Source organism: Podarcis pityusensis (genome assembly GCF_964106645.2).
Source record: "Podarcis pityusensis genome assembly, chromosome: 2".
In the NCBI taxonomy this organism is placed as follows: Eukaryota; Metazoa; Chordata; class Lepidosauria; order Squamata; family Lacertidae; genus Podarcis; species Podarcis pityusensis.
In genome coordinates this window covers 58127405-58147665 of record NC_138029.1, presented here as the reverse complement: position 1 = coordinate 58147665, position 20261 = coordinate 58127405, and the positions used below count along the sequence as shown (strand labels likewise).

Sequence of the window (20261 nt, the reverse complement as noted above, 5' to 3'; positions counted from 1 at the left end):
CTAAACCTGGTCAATATCTCCTGGACAAAAAAGGTTGGAGGCAATCTTTTCCCAAACTCTTAAGGTGATATGATAGAGCCAATTAGTGCTGTCTGCATACAGCTTATTTTGTTCAGCCTTAATCTCTAGTCAAACAAGTTTTGTGAATGTTAGAAGTGCTTCAGAAACCATTTGAACAGTAACAAGAGAATGCCAAAATAAACAATATGTATGTATGGCTGTCATGTCACAGTCAAATGTCTTCAAACTGCTATGTGTATCCAACCTAAATTTTCATCCTTGGAAACTCATCCAACGATAGAGTGTGCCCATTGTCAGTTGAATGCCTCCTAATTAGTCTTCATTACATTAAAGCAGGTGTAGCCAATGCAGTGCCCTCCAGATGTTGTTGGACTACAATTCCCATCATCCCTTATCAGCCATGCTGGTGGGCCTGATGGGAGTTGTGGTCCAACAACATTTGGGGGGCACTTCATTGGCTAGCCTGCCTCAAAGAACCCAATGTGACCTTGTCTGGTTTTGTGACACCAGTTTTATGCTGTTCAGAACACAATAATCTTTTCACTTTACGAACAAAAGTTTCCTATTGATATCAAGCACATTGCTGAGTATACAGACACAACTTTATTGAAATCACGAGGTTGCTATGTTGTAATTATTTAATCACTGAGGCTTTAGTTTGTCACATGGCTTAGCCACCTGTTTATTCATTATTTATTTCAACAATTTATCTACCACTTAATTACAGCGGGTGGGATTCAGCTCAGTTGCTGGCATGCATAGAATGCATTGCCCACTCAGACAATAGGACTTCTGTCCCTCTCATCCTTCCTATACCCCTTAAATCTGTTCTGGAGTGCTGGGTGGAAGTATGGTTTTGCAAGCAAATCTCATTCTCTACGTACATACCCTACCTAGCATTATGCTGAATTCCACCCAATAGTCTCTAAGGGGTGTACAAGTAATTCAATACAGTAAATATAAAAAATCAGTTTAAAATATAAAATCAGAAATCAGTTAAAATGCTCAATGGAAGGAATAAAGCCTTCAGTAGATGCCAGATGTTCAACAGGGAGGCCCTTCTGACCTCAAGTGGGAAAGAGTTCCATAAAATTGGGTCCACAATACTGAACACACAGTTCCTGGTGGATATAAGCTACTTATACTAGCAATGGGCGGTCCAATACAGTACAGTGAATGCCCTGAAGAACTCAGGTGGTTCTTGAGATTGATGACCTTATAATTTTACACAGGAACATTGAGGCTGACCTGGTAGCATATGGGCAGCCAGCACAAACATTTGAGCAATAATCTGTCCTCATCAGCAGCCTAGTCTCAGTGTTTTGCACCAGTTTGCAGCCTCTAGACCAACTCAATGTATTAAGTACAAACACAATTCTGTGTCTTTTCAAAAAGACGTGCAACATGATCATGCACATGTTTCTTCAGAAGTCCTGGGGTAGGTTCAACAGGAGGAATCCAACATAGCACTCTCATTCTATCAGTGCAAGGATTTCTGCATGCCCCTCTACATCTGTTCTAGGGGTTCTCCCAACCCTCTGGAGCAGATTTGGCATGCACAGTGGAAGGGGGAGGGAGTCCTATTGCAGAGGCAGAAATCCTTACACTGATGGGACACGGTAGTTAGATACCACTCAGTGAAATTGAATCCCTTGTAAATATGCTGACATTGCAGCCTTTAAATGTCAGAAATGTTTTAATGATTGAAATGCTGAAGAACTATTAAGCATGCAGATGGGGGAATGACAAAGGAGCCAGGTTGCTTGTCTGTCACTGTTAACGGTGAGTCTTGGCCCAGAATAGTTCAAGAGACTATTCTGGAACCTATTCTGGAAAGTGGAACCTAACTTCTAAGTCAAAGAGCTGTCTAGCAAAGAGATCTACTAGAAAGGTGGTCTATGCATATGGCTAATGAATTCAACTTTTAAAATCATCAAGTAAATAATATATAGGCACTAACCAAAGACTTGGCAGGCTGCATGCAAGAGGCTCTTTTCACACAGTGCCCTCCACATGTTCTCTGTCAGCACATAGGCTATCTGATCAGATCTTCACTGAACCCATGTCGGTCATAGGTTGGGACTGTTGGGCAGGTTGGCATTGGGGTGGTGCCAATGAATGAAGCCTTCCATCATGTCCTCAGTGAATATGTGGAGCACAGTGGGTGAAAATGGTGACACAGTCTCTGTGATATCTGTCTGACACAGCTTTGGAAAAGTATTTTGGCTATTAAAGTATGTTGCGGCAAAAGAAGTGTTCCCTTGTTACTCAGCTTGGAGTTGTTAACACTGAAACTTTTCTTTCCTCCCACCCCGCTGTTCTCCTTTTCCAGTGCTTTATGGGCAAGATGGCCTCCATGCATCATGTGAAAAGAAATACTGTGGCCGGGGAAGCAAGTGCGTTGTGAACAAGGAGACGGATAAGCCTGAATGTAGATGCATAGATGACTGCAAGCCCAGTTATATGCCGGTGTGTGGATCTGATGGCAAATTCTATGAGAATCACTGTGAACTTCATCGAGCATCCTGCTTGCAAAGGAAGAAAATCTACATTATTCACAGCAAAGACTGCTTCTTCAAAGGTAGGACTTTCTGTATGATAAACCAAATCTGGAGAATACATGTCACCTACTTTTCCTTGTCAGATGATGCACTATGTTTAATTCTATAGAAAATGCAAATGCAAAGGATTACATCAAATAGACAAGTCCACAACCGTTATTAAAAAGGAATTGATCTATGGACTAGTAGACAACTGAGCTATTTACATATACAGTATATTAAGCATATTACATTATCAAGCAAGTTTCCAATTAAGCAATCATTTGCTGTTTTGTTAATCTATGAAACTTAAAAATAAAATAGTTGGATGAGAAGTATAATTGTGTTGTCCCTAAAGGTAGAGAATATGTAAATGTATCTCTCCCCCCCCCCCAATAATGTTGCAAGCTTTTGAACTCTACAAACATTTTTCAAGGAAAGGTGTTCAGAGCAAAAGGAAAATAAGATGATATAAGTCCTTATACAGTCACACTAAGAGCTGACTTACATGAGAAGCAGGACACAGTAAGAAACCCTCTAAGGGTCAGCCATATTCTTTAAAATGGCTTTTTAAAAAAATAATATTTTTTTTACTGTGTGCAGTTCCCACCCTCGTTTATACTTTTAGCATGCCAGCAATCATTGCTGAGAGACATGCCCTTTTGGCATGGTTCTGGTGAACAGAAAGCATAAATAGGGCTCTTGTTGTGACATCTCAGTGTACTTGTATATGCTTATTCTTTACCATTCTTCTTTATTATGGTGGCCAGATGTGCTTCTTCAGCCCAAAGCTACAGACACCTGTGATTATGAATAGACAGAACAGATTCACGTTCTATTAGTTCTTTGCGCCAACTTGAATTTGACTAGGAACAAGCCCTTCGTCCAACTAGAATCAATGAGAGCAACTGAGGATAACAAGAACAGATCTCTGCCAGAAGGAATTTTCTTCCTCCAGAGACTTACATTCTCTGTGATTTATCTGTATTGCTTTCTAGCCATCTAAGAAAAGGAAATTTCTTTAGATTAAACCAGGGACCAGGAACCTGTGATTCATCACATGGTGTTGCATTCCAATTTCCATCATGGCCAATTTCCAGCTAGCATGGCCAATGGCCAGAGATGTTAAGAGCTGCAGTCTCAGTAGTGGGGTTGGAGGGTTGGAAAAAATATTCACATCTAGCAATCCGTGCTCTTGTTTGGTTTCAGATAGTACATGGGTAAAAGGTAAAGGGACCCCTGACCATTAGGTCCAATCGTGACCGACTCTGGGGTTGCGGCGCTCATCTCGCTTTATTGGCCGAGGGAGCCGGGGTACAGCTTCCGGGTCATGTGGCCAGCATGACTAAGCCGCTTCTGGTGAACCAGAGCAGTGCACAGAAACGCCATTTACCTTCCCGCCGGAGCGGTCCCATTTATCTATTTGCACTTTGATGTGCTTTTGAACTGCTAGGTTGGCAGGAGCAGGGACCGAGCAACAGGAGCTCACCCCACTGCGGGGATTTGAACTGCCAATCTTCTGATCGGCAAGCCCTAGGCTCTGTAGTTTAACCCACAGCGCCACCCGCGTCCCTTATTACATGGGTAGACGAGTCTAAAAAGCCCAGGACTCAAATTTCCATGGCTCTCTAGCAGCTAGAGTGCCTCATTTACCAGAAGTAATGTATTTAGTGTTAACTCTGGAAGTGTATACTTGAATCTTACCACACTAAGCCTCAGTGGCAAAAGTAACAATATTCACTAAAATGTTTTTCTTTTAAAAATAAAAAAGCAAATACTTTATTATATGCACTTCACAAGTAATGATAAGAGTAGAAGAATGGCCTGCTTTGTGGCTAGGCAACATAGTTGCAGGTCAGGGGATTGTGGCCTGCTGTGAAACTTACAAGGTGATATTAGATAGCCCACTTATGCATACCCTCCAACATTTCTCCAATGAAAATAGGGACGTCCCATTCCATTATGATAATTTTACTGTTTATACCCCACACATCTTATTGGGTTGCCTCAGCACTCTGGGCAGCTTCCAACACATATAAAAACATAATAAAACATTAAAAAATAGGGACACTTGGAGGGTATGCTTTTTTTCTGGGGGGACGCAGGAGTACGCATACCCCTCATTGAGGGGCAGTATTTCAATATGAGTAGGAAAATGAGAGTAACCCTAAACATTTTTAGGGGGGAAAGCACTGCTGATACCCCATCACTGAAATATCCAAACAGTCTTTAGGCAGAGGTTGTGTCTTATTAGCACCAAGAAGCTTAAAATCAATTCAGCAGCATGCTCCGTCACCTTTTTTAAAAAGCCCTCCAAAACATATTTTTACAGGAAATGGCATTTGCCAGTTGAACGATTTGTCATACAAGACATGATCTAAGAAACATTAAGCACTTTTTAAAAGCATTATTAAATGAATTAGTATCTCTTCCCTCCCACTGAAAGAGATTAGATTGAAAAGTTCTTAATGTTGGGTGTAGAATGCCTGTTTTGTTTTCTTAGTGCATGTATAAACCAGACTACAATCTATGACCATTTGTGTAAGATTAAGCAGATGGGGGTCTCTTTGTGGGCCTTTTGCACTTCTTCAGTGCAGATGAAATTCCCTATGAAACATGATCTGACTGGCACCCCTGCAAATTGAATTCCTTTTCTGACATAGTTATTCAATATCCAAGTGACAAATCTCATGCCCTTTGCACATAACTAGAGGTCAAGAACATTGATAGTGTGCCAGAGGCAGCTAATGAGTGACACCAAAGCTGGGGCCCACCATCTCGGTTTTTATAATACTTTCCTGCATGTTTTTGGGCTTGATGGTGGAGTGGGAACTTGTGGGAAGTTTTATTGGAAATAATTGAGGATAGTTTTATCAGAAACCATAGACAGATGTAGTGGTGTGAACCCAGGGAAGTGTCTGTATTCTGTGCAAAACACAAAACAATGCTGCACACTAGAGAAATCTGTGTGGTTTGGTTCTTCTTTGTATTCCAGCCACACACTTTAAATACAAGGGCATCAGCAGCATATTTGCAAATTGTTGGTGAATTGTTTGTTGCTCTTTTGACAGGTATATAGTACCCTCTCCAAAAAGGAGAATGACCAGTGTTAAGAAGTTCATATGTGAGATTTCCATCCTGGAGTAACATGGAATAAATCCATTAAGGGTACAATCCTATACACTTTAACTTGGGCATAAACCCTGTTACACTCAGTGGGGCTTACTTTTGAGAAGACATGCTTAGGATTGCACTGGATGTAAATGTCAAGAGAGACCATTGCAATCTTGTGAGCATTTTTTTTACAAAAAAAAAGCAGTTTGATACACATCCCTTCTTATAGTTTTCTGTTGCAAGTAAATTCCAGCTTGAATTTTGTTACTTCCTAGAAAAGTCAGATATTGGGAAAACTCATTCTTATGTATTTGTTAATGTGCTCACCTGTGTTTTTTCTTTCTTTCTGTGAGACCTGACCCAGATTTGTGGCTGCTTCTAAAATTAGGTTATCTACCTTTTATATGTTATGCACGTAAAGTGTGAATGTGACAAATGCGTTTGCAGGCATGTGTAGATCGTCCTCAGAACTAGTTGGGATTGACTCGTGGTTCCTGTGGGTTACACGCTTAGCAAAATGGAGTTTGCTGCTGCATTACACATATTCAGTTTCTTCATGTAGGAATTGTTTCTAGTAGATGCTGGCAGGCATGTTTGTTTTTAAAACTATTTTATATATCTATGAGTCAATCTCCTCTTGAGGACCTATGTAAAAAAACAAAGGGTGGTCATTTTCGTAAGTCTATGTGAGGATTCCGATTCCTGATTTGATTATTTGGATTCAGGATCTGAATTGAATACAGTGGAGGAACTGGTGGAATACATGCTCAGATTTGCATGATGTGAGGATGAATGTTTTGAGCAGAGCAATTCTAAATAGATGTAGAATGGACCAACGATAATGACCAGAGAAGAGACAGTTGCTTTAGCCGAGGTAGATGATAATAACATCAGAAAAACCCTGCTGGATCAAACCAAAGGCCTATCTGGACAAGCATCCTCTTCTCATAGTGGCCAACCAGAGCATTAACCAATATTTGATCGGGGAAAAACTTTTGTTCCTTTCTCCTACTTTCTTTCTCCCTTCACATGAAATTATGTCCTTAAGAGGTTTGACTTTGCCCTTTAAAAATTAACTCTAGTTACCATAGAAAGTCAAACTGTCCTCTTAGTTTTACATTAAACTTTTGCATTCCCATTTAATAAAACATATATTGAAATACAATTAAAAAAAAAACAAATTTGTTGTTTAGTCGTGTCCAACTAAATCATGCCGAAAATTGTGGTTCACGTCATCCTAGCAATTCATGGAGGAGCATAAAGTCTCATGGCTTTTCCTCTGCTTAGAGACAGAAAAAGGAGAGCAACATAACTTATTGGACACCATTTAGTTTCCTTTGAAACAAGTTCTATGCCTCCTGCAGAAGATGTTACGGTTAATTAGAAATGCAATTATCTGATTATAGATTGGTTTTATGAAATGTAACGTCTGCCCCCACCCCCATTAGTTGAAGTTAATATATCCCATTTGTTCATGATTCTAATTATCTGGATATTTTGGATTGCCTATAGGACACTTAAGGAAAAGAGGTGGAATTGGGCTCACTTTGTGAAATGGCAGAATTGCCTTCCTCAAATGCCGATACAGAGTTTGGTGGGAACAACAGGAGAATATCTCTTTTATTAGCCCTTGCTTCTGGTATTAATTTATACAGCACTAAACAGAGAGATGTAAGAAGAAGAAAATGCATTTTTTTAAAAGAAAAGAAAAGAAAAGAAAAGAAAAGAAAAGAAAAGAAAGAAGTATACAAATGCAAAGTGATGAGATGATTTAGGCAAAGTAACACCAGCCTTGTAGACCTTCTCTGTCTGATACTAGTAAATCCACATGCAACCTCCCATAACTGTTGTGTTCATGCATAGTGAATTAAATACAGTGGTACCTCAGGTTACATACGCTTCAGGTTACATACGCTCCAGGTTACAGACTCTGCTATCCCAGAAATAGTGCTTCAGGTTAAGTACGGTACTTTGTTTCAGGATGAGAACAGAAATCGGGCTCCGGCGGCGCGGCAGCAGCAGGAGGCCCCATTAGCTAAAGTGGTGCTTCAGGTTAAGAACAGTTTCAGGTTAAGAACGGACCTCCAGAATGAATTACGGTAAGTACTTAACCCGAGGTACCACTGTAGCTACTATGCCTTCATTACAATTCAACATCCTGGCCAGCTCTACCCTTTGCACAGCAACCTACAGCGTTCTTCAGGGAGCTGCACAGAACCCTGGTAAAAAAGCAAGGACAGAGCCTCCATTCTTTCAACTGTTTCAGCATACAGCACACTTGGTTCTATTTCCTATCCTCACCATGGAGCTGTTCCTGCATTACATTAAGGACTGCTTCATGATAAGGAGCTGCAAATGCCGTGGTGCGTTGTCCAAATTATACAGAGGGTCATGATTAAATTTAACATGGCATCAAATGCAGAACAGCTTGGGGTGGATTTCATGGAAATCCATGATCAATGTTAACATATGTATTACCTCGATTACATTGTGCTGCCTGAGGCAAAGCCCCAGGATCAACACTTTAAAAAGTCTTGTTGCTAATTAAACTCCTGTTTCATCTACCCACCCTCACACCTTTCCCTTCTAAGGCTTAAATCCTATGCATGCTTACCTGGGAGTAAGTCCTATTTAACTCAGTGGGGTCTACTTCTGAGTAGTCCAACAAAGGATTTTTCTGTATATTCTTTTCCCTCCTGCCTGCCCATTAGCCTGCCCATCTTTCTCAGCACACACACACACACACACACACACACACACACACAGAAACCCCTTGCTATACTTAGGGGAGAAAAGCCCTAGGAGTTTGGACTGGAAGGGAAGAGGAAGGGGAAGGAGAAGAATGAAAAGGACAAGGAAGGGAAGCCAAAAGGATGGAGGGGAAGGCAGAAGAATAGTGGAAAAGGTAAAAGGAAGATAAAATGGCAGAGGGAGAAATCAGAAGCAAGAAGGAAAAGAAAGAGGTAGGCAGACAGAAAGCATTGTAAAGTGAAAAAAACGAAGTAAGCTGAAAAGTGGGCACATCAATATAATATTAATAACAAACGAACAAACAAACAAACAAATTTATACAAAAACAAAGGCTGTCACAGTGGCCATAGCAACCACTGCTTCCTTTGCCTGTATCCTCTGATGGCCTTAACATTTTGCACAGCATGCAACAAGCCGATTCTGTGATGTGCTGCCTGAACAAACTGGCTCACTTTGCCCAGTGGCTGGGATAGCTCTTTTCCATGTTGGGTTGAAATAAGCGACAGACGAATGGCAAGGTGTCATACGGCATGTCTCGGCGAGTCTCTTTTATTGAATATTACAGCATTACCACATATGTGCTTGTTGCTGATTGGTTAACACAAATACAATGCAAGGGCATTAATCATAAAGGTTGGGAAAGGGAACACATGGTTACCAGTGATTGATATTGCATGACTTGAAAGAACATAACAATCGCAGTCCGTAGATGTGGTCAACAATGCATTAAGAACAGGTCAAGGTACACTGTTTCATGAACTCAGTGTGAACTGATCAGAACATTCCCAGACCCATGCGCAGAGGCAGAGACTTCCCAGCAAGTTGTGTCACAGGACTTTTTCAAACGCTCTTGTGCAAGGGGTGCTGCATGGGAGCTGCCACTTACTTCCTGCCAGTCCACATGGGAAGCTGATCAAAACATTCCCAAAGCAAGCCATGTGGAGGTGGGGTTTGGAAGCAGCCACTTTGAATACGCATGATGGGGTGAGCTCCAGTTACTCTCTCCCAGCTTCTGCCAACCTAGCAGTTCGAAAGCACACCATTGCAAGTAGATAAATAGGTACCACTGTAGCGGAAGGTAAATGATGTTTCCATGTGCTCTGGCTTCCATCACGGTGCTCTGTTGCACCAGAAGCGGTTTAGTCATACTGGCCACATGACCCAGAAAGCTGTCTGTGGACAAACACCAGTTCCCTCGGCCTGAAGTGAAATGAGTGCCACACCCCACAGTCGCTTTTGACTGGACTTAACCATCCAGGGGTCCTTTACTTTTACCTTACCTTTACTTCTCTATGAGCATTCCCTGTCCAGCACAAGTTTGCCTGCTTTGTTTCCTATCATTTTTCACATCAAACATTATCTTATATGTGAAACATATAGAGTCACATATAAAATTCTGCTTGACATCAGTCATGCTTGTACAACCAGCTATTTGTATTGACTGGGTCAGTCAAATAATGCCTTTACTGGGACCAGTTGTGGGGCAGAGAACTTTCAAATTTACAAGAACTCTTTCTTAGGTTGGATGCTCAAAATATTATGTGTGGAGGTTTTTGGGAAAGGATATGCAGTTTGCAGTTGTACAGTTTGTTTCAGGCCTAGTTTTCACCAGCAGAAATTGTGTCAAGACTTGGAGATGGGCAGAGCAATCTAACGCCCCCCCCCCCCACTGGCTGGGTGAGGGGTTGAATGAGGCAAATGTGTCTCTTCACCCAACTCTCCTGGTTGAGTCAGCCTCCTGTCTACCATTGTCAATGGAATAGCCCAACTGTCATTCCATTGGTATGGCCCTCCTATTTCTACTTGCAGAACAAATGGGTGGGCCATGGGCAGGAATGCAGTTGGTAGACTGCCTACCATTGGCAAGCAGTGAAAGGCCCCCAAATTGAGCTTTCTGAAGGTGGATATTGGAGATGGGATGCCCCAGGATCTGTTGAATCCTGAGCCAGGCTTAGTGTTGTTGTGGGACAGCGATGGACTCAGTTTGGTCCCAACTATCCTGTCCCTTACTTCTGCCACGGCTGCTATGAGAAGCAGGGCTGTGGATTTGGTAGTGGTCCTGCCAATCTGCAAATCCCCATCAGTGGAAACGGGGAATTAGAATTGTGCCCTGATATGACAACTCTTCCAGCAAGGGAAGGGTGTTTTTACTGGAGTGGGGAGAGATTCAGCTGCTCAGTCCCACTCCCTTGCCTCAATGAATTTTCAAGGGAACTTCTGCCCAGCAGGGCACCAGGGAAGAATGAGGTCCAAAGCAAAGCAAAAACAAAAAAACAACAACTGCCTGGATACTCCTGGTTCCATATGGACACAATGTACTTTCTGTGTCTGTACTGTGTCCCTCCGCAAGTTGTCAGACTCCATCTCCCATCAGCACCAGAGAGCATGGCCAAAGGAAGATGGAAGTTATAACCAACAGCATACAGAGACCCACAGGATTCCCACCCTGGCAGTACTAGATTTGAATGTAATTTTATTTTTCAGAATATTCTTTAGGCCACTTTGAGAACCTTTCAGGGATGTAAAGCAGCATGCATATAAGAATTCAAAATAAGTAACACACACTCTTTTATAGAAAAACATTCATTGTACATAGAAAATAAGCTCAGGGAGAAAGATTTGAGCCTAGCCATCTCCTTGACTTTGGAACTTTTTTATTTTAGAAGAAGAAAAAATGATGACTAAGGGGAGACATGATAAAGGAACATGAAATTATGTATGATATTGAAAAAGTGGCTATAGAATTTCTCTCTCACACACACAACACATTAGATCTTGAAGTCAACCGGTGTAATTGATGGGCAGTAGATTCAAGATGGATAAAAGAAAGAAAAGTACTTTGTCACATAATACATAATTAGTTTTACTGCCATGAGATGTGGTGAGGGCCATTGGTTTCAATTGCTAGTAAAAAGGAATTAGACAGATTCATAGTGGATATGCCTCTCAGTGGTTATTAGCTGTGATCACTGTTCCTGGCAACCTTTAAATTATTTGCTATGGGAATATGTGGCTGGTTTTAAATGTTTTAAATGTGTGGAGCATTTTAATTGTATTGTTGTGCTGCTTTGTTGCTACCCCAAGCTCTTTGGGAGGGAGAATGGAATAGAAATTAACTAACTAAACAGCTGTATGGAACCACCAGCTTCTGAATACAACCAAATGCAAGCTTCTGAAAGAGAACAACAGTAAAGGAAGGCTTTTGCCATTGTGCCCTGCTTGTGACTATCAATAAATAACTGGCTGGCTAGCACTGGATGCATGTACAAGGTGGGCCTTTGGCGGAGTCTAACAGGGCCCTTATTATGCTCTTATGACTGAATTTCATTAGCAGAGTTAGCAGAACTCACCAGATGGGGCAGAGCTGCCATGCTGGCTTCCTGGCAGGTGGGTCACTGCTGAAACGGCAGGGAGGTCAGTGTGGTGCGAACACACTAGCAGAGCGACTGGCACACCTGCCAGTGTGTTGGCACTGTGTCAGTCGCCCTGTTGCCTCATTCCTCCCAGTAAGCAACAGTGATGCAGCTCCAGGGAAATTAGTGCAGTAGCTCCACCCCAACTGGAGAGCTATTTTTGACAACAGACTTCCGGGGAGGCGCCTCCGGCAATGGCTGAATTCCTCTGATCGGGAGGAATTTGCTCCGTGAAAAGCAGGGTCTGACCGCCATGGTGAAGGCGGAGACCCATAGAAATCACAGGCGGGAGAAGCCTGTGAACCTGGGATTCGGCTGGCACCATTTGCGCCCCCCCCCCCTCGCGGGGAAACCCTGTTTTGGGGATCCGGAGTGACGTGGGGTGAGCGGCGCGGTGCTTTGAATCGACCGCTTCTTTCACGGAGTGAAGCCGCATTGCTGTTGTCGGAGAGCGCTGACTTTTTCCTGTGGACAATTGGATTTTAAACGACTACCCGTGAGTAGAACGGAAAATTGGACTATGAAATTTCTTAATTAGGAACCGAAAGCGGGAAGGTTCTAAACAGGAAGTCTGCCTCCCGTTTTGTAAATAGATTGAAGCAAAGACGTTACAAGCTAAAGTCTTTGAAAGCTTTTGATAAAGGATTAAATTTCTACCGGACAAGAATATATAACCCCTCTTGGAAGCAGGAGAAGAGAGGGGAAGTTTTGGATTTAGTGTGCCTGCAGAAGAGAGTCAAAATTAAATTGCCACTGCTCTGAACCTGGAAAAGGGCTGCCAGATGACGTTCGGGGAATGTTTACCAATAGAACGGATTTGACAGCTAGCTAAAATAAGAAAGGCACTGTCTCCATTGTCCTTTTCTGCATTTAAAAATGGAGGAAAAAGCAACCGAAAATTGAAACTATTGTTACTTGCTTGAGTTGTGTTTGAAAGAATTGATACAAACGGAGACTGTTTCCCTCTAGAGGGAGCATGTGAAACTGTTACAGGAGTGCATTAGGGAGAGCTCCAGCTGCAAGATAAGATTTTGAAAAATAGAGTCTGACCTTGGATCACTCAAAATGTTGATAGGAGAAGCCATTGTGACTGTATTATACAAGATAAATCACGCGCTGGAACAGCTTCATAAAAAGACAGATGACACGATCTCTAAAATTGACAACTTGGAACAGAACGTGATTAATTTGAATCAAAAAGTGAGTGCTAATACAGAAACAACTCAGGATTGGGTACAGGAACATATCTTGGTTGGACAAATGGTGGAGGAAAAGGAGAAAGCTGATGATGTGAAAATGGTGGAGAAAAAGGAGAAAGCTGATGATGAGAAACTAAAAGTAGTACAAGCGGGATCCTTAATTTCTCAGAAGCAGATTGAGGATTATAAATTGAGGTCTTTCATGACTGAATCTAGCAAAAGTCAAATTTCGAGGCTAGGATCCCGGCTTGGATTGAAGAAGGAAAGTTGGAAAGAACCCTCTATCCAGGGATTGACTGACTTTTGGGACATGGACTTGGGCTTGGAGGAGTTTGAAGTTTTGGGGGTCGCTAGAATTGGAGGAATCCTGAAATACGTTCTGAAACACTTTATGGACTTTACTTTTAACTTTGGAAATTTGGCCGAACTGTCCAGAAGGAACAAAAGTATTGCTAGGCTGGAGTTTTCCCGAGACTTGCTCCTGAGCATCAAAGAACATGAAGAAGACCTGCAGAAGGGACTTGGAAGAGATTTAAGAGCCTCGGATATTAGGGCACCAGGTTGATGGATTATATGGAACTGACGGAAAGGACTGGCAGAATCCAAAGCCAGGGAGAGAAGATAGTGGAAGATTAATGGAAAATTTAAAGTGTTTATTTAGAAACTTTGTTAAAGTAATGACTGTCAGAAAAACGGTGGAATGATATTTTATGGATTTAGCAGAAATACTATAAGAAGTTGGGTGTATATAAGTAATCAACTGTTAATGGGAAATAAGGTTAAAGAATATGTTATTTTTAATATGACAGAAAATAGAGAAAGATGGAAAGGATTTGCTGAAACAAGTACTAGAAGTGGGATACAAGAAGGGAGGTGCGAGGAAGTCGAGGAAACAAGGGAATGAAGGATAGAGTATGGAAAAGGAGATATGCTTTTAAATTGCTTTTGTCTTGCTTTGTTCATGTGTTTAGTTTAATGGGTTTAGAGTGGGTTTGTATTGTTTATACATTGTATTGTTTTTCTCTTTCTTTTTTTCTTTTTTGTGTTTTCTCTCTCTTTTTTCTACTTTTTTGTAACTTTTAAAAGCAATAAATATTATTTTAAAAAAAATGGAGAGCTATTTTTGACAATTAGGATCTTCTCACTGTAGGCTACAGAATGACTTGCAGTTGCAGATCTTTGCCTCCACAGCCTACAAGTTGTGCGACCTAGTTGTATACATTGTCTGTTGGTTCAGGGTCACTGAGAAGTAAAAATAACTCACTCAGAGTTGTTTTTAAAAAAATATTGAATGAAAGATAATGAAAAACAGCTAAAATTCCCCACAGAGACACACCACACACAAATTAGACTAACAAAGATAAATGGGGAAAGAACAAAAGCAAGTGATTAGAGTACAGCATGCACTTTTACAATTTTGTTTGAGACCATCAATTTCTATAGGAGCAACGACCCTGCAGAAAGAGAACTGGAATCAAAGGGCATTATCAAATACTGTGAAACTTACTGCTGTTAGGCACAATTATACTGGAAATGTCATGAAACTTCCAATCAAATATTCAATATATACCATCTGCTGCTGAAGGAAATCTTTGATATGGACTTCAGTGATAGTTTTATTTTTTGATTTTTTTTGTTAGATCAGTGGGCATTTAGACCACCTGAAATTTAATCTGTGCACATCAAACACAGGGAGGAAAATACAAATCATTTTACTGAAGAATACAGGAAGCTCCTTTATTCAGAGTCAGACCACTGGTCAATCTAGCTCAGTATTGCTCACGGTGCTAGAAGATCTCCAGAGTTTCATACAGGAGACACTCCCAACTGGAGGTGTCAGGGATTAAACCAAAGCAAATGCACTAGCACTGAACTACATCCATTGAACTTCCCTTCTCACCTCCAACTGATATGAGAGGCAGGGCTGTCATATATTTAAAATAGACACCCCCACCGTTAACTGCACCAGCTTTGAGGGTTTGGGGGTTTTTTTATACAATCAAGTGGTGCATAAATTTTGTAAACCAAATAACATTTAGTCACTGAGAACCCATCAGAATAAGTGCTTTCAGAACTGTAGCAATCATAATTTACAACAACGTGGGACAGAAAGAAGTAATTGAATTTTAATCTGTGGAATGGAATCTCACCCTGTCCCTACACCTTCTCTGGTTAAGCAGTTTGTCATAAATATGCATTTGCAAGAGTAATAATTGTGTAAGCCCATGTATAAAATTGCACTTGACAAACGTCTACAGACCTAATTCTGAGAATCTATTAGATTTCACTTCTTACATCTCATCTAATTTCTGCACATCTATGAATCTTATAACCATTTAAAAATGGTCATAATGGCCACAGTATTTCTAAGAGGGGCACTGGAAATGGAAAAGACTGAATGAATTCTTGGAATGAATACTAAGCCTTGGAATACATGGTTGCTAATATATCCTGACTGAGCCAATTAAGACTTGTCACCAAAGCAAGGCCTGTGGGAAGATAGGGAATTGCTATGCTGGGACTCAGTCTGGATCCCAGTATCTTCTACATGAGCCAAGGCACAAATATGAGATTGGAGTGACCATGTGTCCTCTATAAAGTAGAACACTCCTCCTTTTTGAAGCTTTCAAAGATCAGGCCTTCACTTGAAGGAATCCTGCATTTCAGGGGCTCTTTGAAAACCTGTTTGTTCATTCTTTCTCTCTCTCTCTCTCTCACACACACACAGAGAGAGAGAGAGAGAGAGAGAGAGAGAGAGATGCTATGTGAAAGACAGGATCTCAATTATTAGGGAGATCTCAACCAAATTTTTCTTTGCTATTCCTCTAAAGGAAAGTTAGTTAAAGAGCCTTTCGCTCTGTGAGTCAGTGAGCAGAGATTATTTTGGTGCCCCTTCAGCCCTTTCCCCCCAGCAAGATACAGATTTATTGTTGAAAATGAATTGCTGGCCAATGGTCCCTGTCAACAGAAACTCCTCAGGTTTCCTGAAGGCCAACTACATGGATGTCTTTAAGCTTTTCCTTGATTGCTTTGGTCCTGAGGAAAATTCCCCTTCTGAAACTACTATTTGCATTGGGAGGAAATTCTCCATCGGTTCCAATGTTCTTAAAGGTAAAGGAACCCCTGACCATTAGGTCCAGTCATGACTGACTCTGGGGTTGCAGCGCTCATCTCACTTTATTGGCCAAGGAAGCCAGCATACAGCTTCTGGGTCATGTGGCCAGCATGAGAAAGCTGCTTCTGGTGAACCAGAGCAGCGCACGGAAACGCCATTTACCTTCCCACCGGAGCGGTACCTATCTACTTGTTATTTATCTACTTGTTCTTAGCCCAAACTAAATTCAGAGGAGGGATTTTTTTAAAAAAGAGGAGTGAATGGAAATAATTAAATTCCCCACCATTTATGCTCTAATTATCACCCCGACTCCACTGAAGCAATTTGCATTTAAAAACAACACCTTCATATTAACTTCAAATGCACATTTGATGCCACTTCTGCTTTGGCCCCAGAGTAGCTCTTGTCTCTTTATAACTTTTGTCATTGGTCCCCCCCCCTTTTTTTTATTAAAGATTTTCTTGTTTTACAGAAGTATGTGTAACTTTTGTCATTGTTGATCACTATTAGTTAACATTTATACCTGCAGCTTGTCAGATTGCTTCTCAGTAAACCAAGCAGGAAGCGATTAGCAGTTGACTCATGTGTTGTATTCATTTATATTATCCCTTAAACAACAGAGATCCATTTTGAAGAGCCCATTTCAATATGAAAGGAACAGGCAAACCTATAAATGGAGTACCAAAAGAATGAGATTATTCACATTTTAACATTCTAATGTGCTTGCTAAATTGTTGCTCAGAATGAATGGAGTTAATGCTTTATCTTTATGGTAGCACAAACTCACTCAACTCAGAAATTTGTTTTTTGAAAGTCTTGAACTCAGTATTAATTTTATTTAAGGGAAAATGTCAACGTGATAATGAATAATTTATTCATACAGTGCATTAACACTTGAATTGGAAGTGCAACTTGCAATGTAGGAAGTGGGAAAATGAAAATGAAAGATGCATGGCGAGGTAGAAGCTCACAAACGCCGGCTCCCTCAGCCTGAAGCGAGATAAACATCACACGCCTTTGACTATACTTCACCGTCTAGGTTTTTTTTTTTAACCTTACCTTACCTTAGCTGCTCTCCCTGTGCAAAGGTCAGAGGGGGCAGGGTTTCTGTTGAGGCAGCAGCGTGCGCAGTTTCATCCATCTTTTAGATTTAGGGGAGCTAGTCTCAAACGTTTGTTGGGGGAGACCTAGGTTTTTTGGGGGGGAGTTATTTGTCCTGTCTTCACGTTTTTTATGATGGAGGACCGCTGTAGCCACCCCCAACGACACGTTCTCAAGATGGAGGGGGAGGGAACAGCTGCAGTCGCCTGCAGTTCCTGCGCAATGTTTGCCATTTTGCCAAAGGTTGCAGGCAGCTTTACCTGCAGCAATTGCATGTTGATTGCCCTCTTAGAAGACAAAGTCCAGCAACTGGAGGAATGTGTAGCTACGCTCCAAAGAATTAGAGAGCTGGAGCTCTTCTTGGAAGCAACAGAGCACACCGTCTCCACCAAGGAGGAGACAGGGGACTCCCCTGAGAAGGAGGCTAGTTCACCAACACAGGAGCCAGATATATGGAGAAACGTGACTCAAAGAAGTAGGAGGCCCAGGGTTTGCTTTGATTGTTTATAAATACACAATTGCTTTGAGGTCCTCTCCCCTAGCATGGAAGACGAAGAGCAGACTCCATTTGAGGATCTCTCCCTCATTACAGTCGATCAGGTATATGAAGACGAGCAGCAAAGTCAGTCCTCAGGGAATGTGCAGGCGACCTTGGAACGGACAGCTCACGGAAGAACCCCAACCAAACCTAAGAGGAGGCGTGTAGTGGTGATAGGGGATTCCCTACTGAGGGGAACAGAAGCAGTGATCTATGGGCCTGACAAGATGTCTCGGGAAGTGTGCTGTCTCCCCGGGGCTAAGATCCAAGATGTAACTGAACGACTGCAAGGAATCATAAAACCCACTGACAAATACCCCTTCCTCTTGGTTCATGTGGGAACCAATGACACTGCAAGCAATAGCCTCCAGAAGATCAAAAGGGACTACGAGGCTCTGGGCAGGAAATTGAAGCAATTAAATACACAAATTGTCATCTCATCTGTCCTCCCAGTTGAACAACGTGGCCCAGGGAGAGAGGGAAAAATAGTGGAAGTGAACAGCTGGCTTCGCAAATGTTGTAAACAGGAACGGTTTGGATTCTTAGATCACGGACTGCAGTTTCTTGAAGATGGACTTCTGGCAAGTGATGGGCTGCACCTCACAACGGTTGGGAGGAATGTTTTTGCCAGAAATCTCAGAAACCTCATCAGGAGGGCTTTAAACTGACTAATGTGGGGGAGGGAGACAGTGCTCCTGAAGGTAGGAGTCTATCAATTGATGAAGATGATCATCCAAATGTCATAGACCAAATGGAGCAAACAGCACACAGACCTAGTGGTGGGAGGAAAAAATCCTTAAATAAGAGACACGGGGGAATGATTAATGGACTTCAATGTCTGTACACTAATGCACAAAGCATGGGAAATAAACAAGATGAGCTTGAGCTCTTGGTACAGCAAACTAAATATGACATAATAGGCATCACTGAAACTTGGTGGGATAAGTCCCACGATTGGAATGTAATAATGGAGGGATACAATCTATTTCAGAGAAACAGGCCAGACAAGAAAGGAGGAGGAGTGGCGTTATATGTCAGGGATGTGTATACCTGTGAAGAGATCCAAGATTTAGAACCTCAAAGCCAAAGTGAGAGCATTTGGGTCAAAATTAAGGGAGAGAAGAATAACAGTGACCTCATTGTGGGAGTTTACTATAGATCCCCAAGCCAAATGGAGGACATAGATGATGCCTTCCTGGAACAGATGGCCAAGCATGCAAAAGGAAGGGAGATAGTAGTAATGGGGGACTTCAATTACCCGGATATTTGTTGGATGTCAAACTCAGCCAAGAGCATAAGGTCAAACAGATTCCTCACTGGCCTTGCAGACAACTTCATTGTCCAGAAAGTGGGAGAAGCAACAAGAGGAACAGCCATTTTAGATCTGGTCCTAACCAATGTTGATGGCCTGGTTAGTGGGGTAGAAGTGGAAGGATCATTAGGCGCGAGTGATCATGCTCTTCTGAAGTTTACTATACAGCGGAAAGGAGCAGCCAAGCATACTAGGACTCAATTTCTTGACTTTAAGAAAGCCGACTTCATAAAACTTAGGGAAGTGCTGGGTGAGATCCCATGGACAGTAATACTAAAAGGAAAGGGAGTTCATGATGGCTGGGAGTTTGTTAAGAGGGAGATAGTAAAAGCACAACTTCAGGCAATACCAATGAGACGGAAACATGGAAGGTGCCTAAAGAAGCCAGGGTGGCTATCTAAAGAAGTTTTAACTGAGTTAAGATTAAAAAAGGATGCGTACAAAAAATGGAAAAGGGGGGAAACCACCAAAGAGGAATTCAAACAAATAGCCAGCACGTGTAGACACAAAGTCAGAAAAGCTAAAGCACAGAATAAACTCAGGCTTGCTAGAGAGGTTAAAAGCAACAAAAAAGGCTTTTATGGGTATGTTCGTAGCAAAAGGAAGAACAAAGAAACAGTGGGGTCACTCAGAGGAGAAGATGGTGAAATGCAAACAGGGGACACAGAAAGGGCTGAACTCCTCAATGCCTTCTTTGCCTCAGTCTTCTCCGATAAAGAAAACAATGCCCGACCTGAAGAATTTGGAGCAAATGATTCAGCAGAGGAAACACAGCCCAGAATAACTAAGGAGATAGTACAAGAATACTTGGCTAGTTTAGATGTATTCAAGTCTCCAGGGCCAGATGAACTGCATCCAAGAGTATTAAAAGAACTGGCAGATGTGATCTCAGAACCACTGGCAGTCATCTTTGAGAATTCCTGGAGAACAGGCGAAGTCCCGGCAGACTGGAGGAGGGCAAATGTTGTCCCTATTTTCAAAAAGGGTAAAAGAAAGGACCCAAATAATTACCACCCAGTCAGTCTGACATCAATACCAGGGAAGTTTCTGGAGCAAATCATTAAGCAAACAGTCTGTGAGCACCTAGAAAGGAATGCTGTGATCACCAATAGCATGGATTTCTGAAAAATAAGTCATGTCAGACTAACCTGATCTTG

General features: G+C 41.8%; 1 protein-coding gene across 3 annotated transcripts in view; it reads left to right on the top strand.

The window, feature by feature from the left end:
- The window catches only part of FSTL4 (follistatin like 4), a 375555-nt gene that overhangs the window by 133563 nt on the left and 221731 nt on the right, over positions 1-20261 (top strand). For all 3 annotated transcript variants that reach the window (XM_080997135.1, XM_080997134.1, XM_080997133.1), the window contains exon 4: positions 2354-2602. In XM_080997135.1, coding sequence (XP_080853261.1) covers positions 2354-2602 — 249 coding nt within the window. The remainder of the gene's footprint in view (positions 1-2353; positions 2603-20261) is intronic.